Genomic DNA, 8,341 nt, shown 5'->3' on the forward strand with positions numbered 1-8,341 from the left:
CCGCTCGGTCCGCAGGCGCGGCGCGGCCCGGCCATGCCGGCCAAGAGGAAGCCGGTGCTGCCGGCCCTCACCATCACTCCCAGCCCCGTCGAGGGACCCGGACCCGGCGGTTCCGCAGAGTGAGTGAGTGGCGGTGGGGTCTGACCGGTCCTCGCCGCTTCGGGAGCGTCGGTGCTGGGGTTGGCTGCGTGCCGGGCCTGGGAACTGAACCGGGAACCGGAGAGGGGACGGGAACGGGGCTTGGGGAGCGAATGGGGGGCTGGGATGAGCTGTGCCCGGATGGGGTCTGTGTGGGAACCGGGGGCTGCTGAGGGCAGGGCTGTGGGATCGGGGAGGAAGCGATGGGGCCGGGCACAGAGCGGCCTTGTTCATAGCTTGGCTGAGATGAGGTGGGGAAGGGCTGAGGGGGGGGGAAGGCGAGGAGTTGGGGGTGGTCAGTGGGGCGAGGAGGAGCAGAACCCATAGGGATTTGGGGGAGTGGGAGAAGGAGGTGGTTTTGGGGCTGCTGGGAGCCCTTCCTGATCCCCTGCCCCGGGTGGGGGGTGGGGCAGCAAATGGCAGAGGGTGGCTGGAGTGTCTGTGTGTCTGTCTGTGTGCGCGTAGCAGGTGTTGGGGAACACAGCATCCCCTTTGTGCTCGGCTGTGGGTCTGGGGTAGCAGGGGGCTGGTGGATATGTGGAGTGGCATTGTGCTTCACAGAGAAGGCCAAGCGTGGCTTTCCGTGTTAGGAAAGGTTGTCCTTGAACTTGTACAGGGGTTTGGGCTGAGTATATGTGGGTTGGGACTTCTGTTATTCCCTCTGCTTCTCCACAGTTACCATAAAAAAAACAAAAACATTGAGGTTCTTTTCCCTGTGCCTCGCTGTCTAACCCTTATGAGCCACGTTTTGCCCCGCCAACAGAGGACAGACTTTCTCTGGACCCTCACAGACTGATGCCCCCATCATCTCCTGCAGGGCTAATCTGGTGGACCTTCAGAAGAAGCTCGAGGAGCTGGAGCTGGATGAGCAGCAAAAGAAGCGTTTGGAAGCTTTCCTCACTCAGAAAGCCAAAGTGGGAGAGCTGAAGGATGATGACTTTGAGCGGATCTCTGAGCTGGGGGCTGGCAATGGTGGTGTGGTCACCAAAGTGCAACACAAACCCTCAGGGCTCATTATGGCACGGAAGGTAAGGAGGCAGGAGATGCCTTGCTGGGGAGCAGGGTCCAAGCAGGCTGTCTGCACTGCTCCACCTGCATGCAAAGCACCTGTCTGAGTTGGTACCAATGCACAAAGCTGGGCTCTGCACAGAGCCTCTTTCCCCCTAACTTCTGTAAGCTTTCTGGCTGCTCTGCCTGGCTGTGGGTCATCTCCTGAGAGGGGAAGTCTGCATTAAACAGGTCACAGGGTTTTGCAACGCCTGGTGTGAGAACATGAGTTTGTTCTTTTACCAGGAAATGGGTTTTCTGAGGGTGATGGCTAACGAGGGCTCAGTGTGGCAGATGGAAAGATGGCTGGCCCTGCACACACCAGAATTTGGCATGCACACATCCCTTGCCATCCACTTAATAGTTCCAAGCAGCCTTGTGAACCTGTCTTGACAGCTGTTCCTCTCTGAGGTTGGCTTATGGGAGATGTCTTTTATTGTCTTGTAATAGAGAAATAGGAGGTGCTTTGTCTGCCTATTAGAAAAGGCAGTGCTCAGTGAGAGCAGTACAATTGCCAATATATAGGACAGCTTCCTTGGAAGGCTCTGTTCTCACCTGTGGGGATGGGTATCATGGTACCTAGTGGGTATCATGAACTAATAGGTTTCCCAGGTGGCTTTGCTTGGAGTGGAGCTCTGTGAATCTTCCACTGTGGCATTACTTTGGGTATGTTAGATGTAATTAGGTGGTTTTGAGATTGTTGGGAATACTGTGTTTAGAAACTGGAGCCAAGGCAAGCTGCAGCATTGGGCAGCACTGCTGTGTTCCTTGCAGAATCCAGGGCCTGGTTGTCCTAGAGCTTACAGTAACAGCAGCTGCTTTCTAACCTGCCATGACGTTTGCTGGACTTCATGGCTTTCCTTCCCACAGCTGTGTTAGCTGACTATGTGGAGCCCAAGGAATAAGGCATTTACTCTTTCACATGCATAAGCATGTGAATGTTTGTTTTTTGTTTTCTTACTTCATGTAGTTTCCTTGATATGAGAGCACCTGTTCTTACAACACCTACAAAGCTTGTGAAAACGTTCACGTTGCCAACTCAGATCTGCTTCTGCCTTGCCTTTCCATTCTGTGTCCTGTGTGATCTCAGTGTGTTACACAGGCTGGCAGTTGCTGTACTTGCTAGCAGGCTGCACAGCACTCCACTTGACCCTTTATCCTTAATTTTGAAAACATTTTCCTTTCTTTCCAATGCTCACGCTTGCTTGTTCACGAGGTTCCTGTAAGGTTGTTTTTGATTTCTTTAGGCACTATATTCTTTTTTTAATCTTGTCAGCTGATTCATCTAGAAATCAAACCAGCCATCAGGAATCAGATCATCCGAGAGCTGCAGGTGCTGCATGAGTGTAATTCCCCATATATTGTGGGTTTCTATGGAGCCTTCTACAGCGATGGAGAGATTTCCATCTGCATGGAGCACATGGTGAGTCTATCGTCCCCCCCCCTCCTCCTCCAAACTGATGCTCCCAGTACTGTGTTCCCAACTGGATCTTTATGAGAATGACATCCAGATGAAGTGGGTTATTGTGCTGGCACTCATTGCTGGCAGTGCAGTGGCTCCTTGCTCTGACTGCCTAGTGTTCAGCAAGGCTGCTAAGCTGGGGTTAGAATCTCCGTGCTTCTACTTAGGCATCTAAATGACAGCCATCAACTTTTTTTTAGGAAGCAGAAGTTTAGGGGGTGGCCAAACAGAAATATTGTAACCTATCACTCTACAGAGCTTGCTGTCAAATGCAACGTGCATCTTTTCTTGTCCCTGTCAGAAGTGTTGTCATTCCTCCACAATGATGCTGGCAGCCTCATCTTTGTTTTTACTGCTGCGGGAAAAGAAGCTTTAAAAACTAACAGCAAGAAACAGAGCTGATAGGATTAAAGTAGTTCTCAGTGAGAGGCTTGAGCTGTGATCACCAGAGATCTTTTTCTGCTGTAGGAGTGTGCTTGCTATTGATGTACTGCAGTTTACTGAGCTGGGATGCTGTGTACCACTCTCACAGCTCTGGTGCAATATGGATGCATTTGTCTGTATGGCCAACTGCTCTCCTGCTGTTGGTGTGCTGATAACCTCAGTGGTTTTCTTACTTTCAGGATGGTGGCTCCCTGGATCAAGTGTTGAAAGAAGCCAAAAGAATTCCTGAAGAAATACTGGGGAAAGTCAGTATAGCGGTGAGTTGTGGGTGAGAAAATGCTTGTACAACCCCAGGAAGTTTTCTTTGTTTCTGCATATGTGCTTTCCCATCCTGAAGTTGGGCAGGAGGGGGGTGGTGTGTGAGATGGGAGCAGGGAAGCAGATTCCCAAGCACTTTCCATAACTCCCACCCCTGGTGTTGCACTATTTGGTGGTCGCCAGACAGGGAGAAACTTCCTTGGGCAATAAACCCAAGACTTGTGATTGTCACAGTAGGGGTTGGGTTTTGCTCTGTGACTGAATCTATACAGTGGCCATTGCTCACTGCCATCCACAGCGAATCAGTTGCAAAACTTGAAGTGCTTACTCACCACAGAGAGGCTTTCCTCACAGAGCTGCGATGTGGCAGCACTGAAGTTTATGCAACGTGTCTTAACTGAATGCAAAACACTTTGCTTCTGAGTTCTTATCCTGTCTTTGGCTTCCTTCTAGGTTCTGAGAGGTTTGGCCTATCTGAGAGAGAAGCACCAAATCATGCACAGAGGTGAGAGGAGGAACCTAACAATAGCTGCCTGTGCTGGAGGAGCCCTGTTTTACCCAGAGCCATGTTTACACTCTTCTCTCTCACTGTTGTCAGATGTGAAGCCTTCCAACATCCTGGTTAACTCTCGAGGAGAGATTAAGCTGTGTGATTTTGGGGTCAGTGGTCAGCTCATTGACTCCATGGCAAACTCTTTTGTGGGAACTCGGTCCTACATGTCTGTAAGTTCAACTTTTTAGTGGATTTTTACAATTTGGGTTCAGCTCGGATGCAGGTGGGGTTAACTACTCGTATAGAATCGGTGTCCTGTCCAAGCTGTTTACAGTTTTCCTCTGCATTCCTGCCCTCTCTGGGACTGTGGTCTCTCTGGACACTGTCTGATCACATGTGCTTATTGCTTTTCCATGCTGAAGGTTGGACTGGGGAGCACGTAGTGTTCCATGCAATAGGAACAAGTACAAGATGTGCAAAGGAAGATGTCCACATCCTATGGATGCTTTCATTCTGTTTCAACTACTGTTTGTGGGTTCAAAAACTTCTTTCTGTATGCAAAGCTTGTCCAAGAAACTGTGGAGAGGGGACCCGTGCTGACACCCTCCCTCCTTCAACCATGCTTCTACCACATGCAGTTGTTGGCAGGGGTGTTAACCAGTCTAATGCAGGTGGGGTTGGTGGAGACTGATGGAAAACAGAGCCAAACTGGAGGAAAACTGCAAAAAAAGAGCAGATTATGCCTCAAAATGAAAGTCATAATCTGTGGGCCCTGGGCTGCAGATGTGCTGAACCACAGATTGTGACACGCTTTGGCTAATGATTTTTATCCAGCCTGGTGTAGTGGCAGTGACACAGTGCAGCAAGAGGCATCATGCAGATTCCTCTGCCCTGTGTCTTGATAACAGGCTGCTGTAACCGTGAAACTTCCTCCAGGCTGACTCTGGTCCTCTGTCTGGATAGCAAAGAAGATGCATGTCTGCTGTCCACACCATGTGGCTGCAGCTGTAAGCAGGCAGTAAGCAAAGCTGCTGGTGTTTCTGTACTTAGGTCTGAGCTCCTCTTGTATTTTGGGGATGGTTATTTAAGTAGAGTGACAGTAAGATGGTGTATTTAAGGGTGGTGTTCCTTCTGCACTCAGTTGGGTCTGCACAGCTCACACAAAGCTACCAGAATAGAAGGCTTGCATTGGTTTATTATTTTTTAGCCTTTTCATCACAGTAGGACTTTCTGCTCCTCAGATTGCTCTCAGATATTAATAAGAATAAACACAAGAATAAAAAACTTTGACAACAAAATTGAGATCTCAGCTCACTGAGAAATACTTTATACTCAAAGTCCAGAGTATACAGCTGAGCAGCCTTTGCAGTTGCTTATCTGTTGGTTAGATGTGTGCAAGTGCTTTGTATTTGCTGTGACTTGGGAGTTCCCCCACCCCCCAGAAATGCTTTTTCTGCAGACATTAGTGCTTCTGGCAGGCATCAGGAGTGCTGGAGGACACCTGCTCATAGAGAGGATGCTTCAGGTTTCTTATCACTTTGTTGTCTGTGTTTTTTTCCTTCCAGCCTGAGCGGTTGCAGGGCACTCATTACTCAGTCCAGTCCGACATCTGGAGCATGGGTCTGTCACTGGTGGAGCTTTCTATTGGAAGGTATCCAATACCCCCACCAGACTCCAAGGAACTGGAAGCAATATTTGGCCGTCCTATGGTGGATGGGGCAGAGGGAGAATCTCACAGCGTCTCGCCGCGGGCCAGACCCCCAGGACGCCCCATCAGTGGTAGGGGCTGCCATGTTGCATGAGATGCAACACGCAGGCATGGGGGCAAGGGGATGGGTTCTGTCGGTGTGGCTGGCTCAGCCAAAGCTGTTGTGAATGAGGTTGTGGGGAGGGAGGGTTCTCATCTCACTCTTTCCTGCAGACAGAGCTATGTCTGAGCTGTAGGAGAATCCAGCTCTTTTGTGGAGGTTTCTAATCCTGAGAGCCTGTGGGGTTCTGGTCTTGTATGGGGAGCTTAGGAGGTGATTTGGGGGATTTCTTTTTTTTAACAATGGGTTAATTCCCAAGTTGGTGCTCTCTGCTTCTCCCAGCAAAAGTCCCAGTGTGGGTTTTCTGTGTGTGAAATGAAGCCCTTTGGTGTCTGAACAGCTTCTCACCAGTATTTCTTTCATCTTAACCACGCAGGCCATGGAATGGACAACCGACCTGCAATGGCCATTTTTGAACTGCTGGACTATATAGTTAATGAGGTGAGTATTGCACTACTGTAGGCTCTGCTCCCCTGGGTTGATGTTGTGTCCACTCTGAAAGGTCAAAATAGGCTCAAAAACCTTTGCTTGACAGGGGCTTATCGATAGAGCCCCTCAAACTGCTCCAAAGTCCTCTTGGCCACTGATACAATGGGAAGGAAGCAACTGAAAACTGTGTTCTAAGGTATTTAGGTTTTGACTCATTAACCCTTTTTCCTCTCTCTGCAGCCACCTCCCAAGTTGCCAAATGGAGTTTTTACGCAAGATTTCCAGGAGTTTGTAAATAAATGGTAAGGATTTCTGTTTGTGACCGAACGTGGAGGCCTGTATGTGCTCACTGGCAGCTCAGCAGGCTGCCTTCCCACTCAAAATGTTCAGCATGAGGACTGTCTGTTCTCTGTTGGTAATCTCCCTGCTCTGGCTTGGCTGCAGCAAGGTCCTGCACTGTGCTGGGAAATTCTGCCTTGGGAAGGGCTGGAATAAAAGTGGTTTCTTTGTAGTTATTCTCTGCAGCTTGCACCACAACCTTGCAGGCACTCTGCAAACAACACTGACTTCAAGACCTCCTGACCCTGGGGACATGGTGGGGATGCAGCTGCTGTCCCCGCTAAAACAGAGACTGGATGTTACAAAACCATTAATCTCTGCAAATGGTTACACATTTTATCCATGCAGTCCAGAAATGGTGGATCTTGCAGCTCTGCCTAGAGTCCAGGGTGCTGGAGCTGCAGACACCACTATCTGAGCATCGTGCATACTGCTGGTCTGCAGAAGGCAGACAGCAGGCAGTGTGGTTTTAGTGAAGCTGGAGACCCCTCCAGACAGATAAGCAGCTTCTTACAAGAAATGTCTCATTGCTGTTTTTGCTCTCTTGTTCTTCTCATTTCAGCTTAATTAAGAATCCAGCGGAACGGGCAGATTTGAAGATGCTGATGGTAAATGGGAAGAGCAGTCTTCTTTCTACGCTGGGTGGCACCAGATCTGCAAGCTGCTGCCTCATCCCATCCCTTCCAGCCGTCCTTGCTCTAAAGGCTGGAAAGTCCCCTGGCTGAGCCTGAGAACCAAGTCCAGCCTGGGAGACTGTGTGACTCACTTGCCTTTGTCTCAAAGGCAGTGATGTCATCTAACCCCTGAGAGCCTTGCAGCCCCTCCCCCAGTAAAGCTCAGGATGGGAACCTGATGGCTCCAGCACCTCTCCATGTCTGCGAAGGTGCCTGGGACAAACCTTTGCCTCTTGAGCAGGGTAGAAGAGCTCAGTTTATCCCTGTCAACCTCGCTTTTCTTCCTCAGCCCAGTGCTGAGCCACAGCTGGCTGACCCCCACTGCCCCTTGCAAAAGCAGCAGCCCACATCCTTATATCCCTGTTCCTTGTCCTTGTTTTGTGGTCACCCTGGGGGATTAAGTTTTGCTCTCTGGGAGCAAACTGGTACCAGGCTGAGCTCAAGATGTGTAGCTCTGAACCTACACCAGGCTTGTCCTGTCACCACCATAGCATTTAGGTTTGCTCTGGGGATGCAGCACACAGGCTTTGCACCTCAGCTCTTCTGCGTGTCCTGAGAGTTTCATGGCCAGGCACAAGATGCACTGACTTTAAAACTCAGCCATAGGGCTGTAAGTAGCAAACATCTAGGAACTACTCTCCAGATCCACTGTCTGGGCCTGAAAGCAGCCCAAGCTATGGCCTTGGATCCATTGGCCTTGCTGGAGTCCAACCAACAGTGTAAGCCTCCCCAGAGCTCTGAGAAGGAGCCAGGGATTGTGGTGTTCTGCTGGAAGTGGAAACCCCTACTACGGGGTGCTCCTGGCTGCATGCTAACAGTGTGCCTCCCTGACCTTGCTTTGCTTCCCTTGCAGAATCACACCTTCATCAAGCGTTCTGAAGTGGAGGAGGTGGATTTCGCCGGCTGGCTCTGCAAAACATTGAGGTTAAACCAGCCCAGCACACCCACCCGTGCTGCCGTGTGATGGCCGAGCCGACCGCCTGGTGTCAGTACATCTGCCTCTGTCACCATTCCCTGTCCTTCAGTACACAACAGAACTGCCCTTCTTCCTTCTCCCCAGCCCCTTCTCACCTCGCATCCCACTGGCAAAGCACCATCACTTGGAAATGTTAATCAGCTGCCCCCCACCCCAAGCAAATGTGGGCTTGGTTTCTGTTGTTCTGGGGGTGTCCTGGGCCTCTGCTCCAACTTGGAGCTCTTGACAATTGGGAAATGTGCTGCTTATGTTAATTTTTTTCTCTTTTTTTTT

At 50.3% G+C, this 8,341-nt stretch overlaps 1 protein-coding gene across 2 annotated transcripts; it reads left to right on the top strand.

Moving 5' to 3' along the window:
- The first annotated feature begins 6 nt into the window (after positions 1-6).
- MAP2K2 (mitogen-activated protein kinase kinase 2) lies at positions 7-8,335 on the top strand. Of its 2 annotated transcripts, none has more exons than XM_031557130.1 (11): positions 7-119; positions 902-1,166; positions 2,462-2,608; positions 3,271-3,348; positions 3,803-3,854; positions 3,948-4,072; positions 5,408-5,621; positions 6,027-6,091; positions 6,320-6,381; positions 6,981-7,026; positions 7,946-8,335. In XM_031557130.1, the coding sequence occupies exons 1-11, from the start codon at positions 34-36 to the stop codon at positions 8,054-8,056; spliced, it is 1,251 nt and encodes a 416-aa protein (XP_031412990.1). In that variant the 5' UTR covers positions 7-33; the 3' UTR covers positions 8,057-8,335. The 2 variants fall into 2 exon arrangements, with proteins under 2 accessions (XP_031412990.1, XP_010723240.1); XM_010724938.1 differs by having other exon boundaries at positions 956-1,166.
- The last annotated feature ends 6 nt before the right edge of the window (positions 8,336-8,341 follow it).

The sequence above is a fragment of the Meleagris gallopavo genome, chromosome 30 (assembly GCF_000146605.3).
Source record: "Meleagris gallopavo isolate NT-WF06-2002-E0010 breed Aviagen turkey brand Nicholas breeding stock chromosome 30, Turkey_5.1, whole genome shotgun sequence".
Taxonomy (NCBI): domain Eukaryota; kingdom Metazoa; phylum Chordata; class Aves; order Galliformes; family Phasianidae; genus Meleagris; species Meleagris gallopavo.

Excerpts from the sequence above, each read along its gene's own strand:
- MAP2K2 (XM_031557130.1), top strand. The coding sequence starts at position 34 with ATGCCGGCCAAGAGGAAGCCGGTGCTGCCGGCCCTCACCATCACTCCC. Across the intron at positions 2,609-3,270 it reads CCATCTGCATGGAGCACATG|GATGGTGGCTCCCTGGATCA; the intron begins GTGAGTCTATCG and ends TCTTACTTTCAG. Across the intron at positions 6,092-6,319 it reads TGGACTATATAGTTAATGAG|CCACCTCCCAAGTTGCCAAA; the intron begins GTGAGTATTGCA and ends CTCTCTCTGCAG.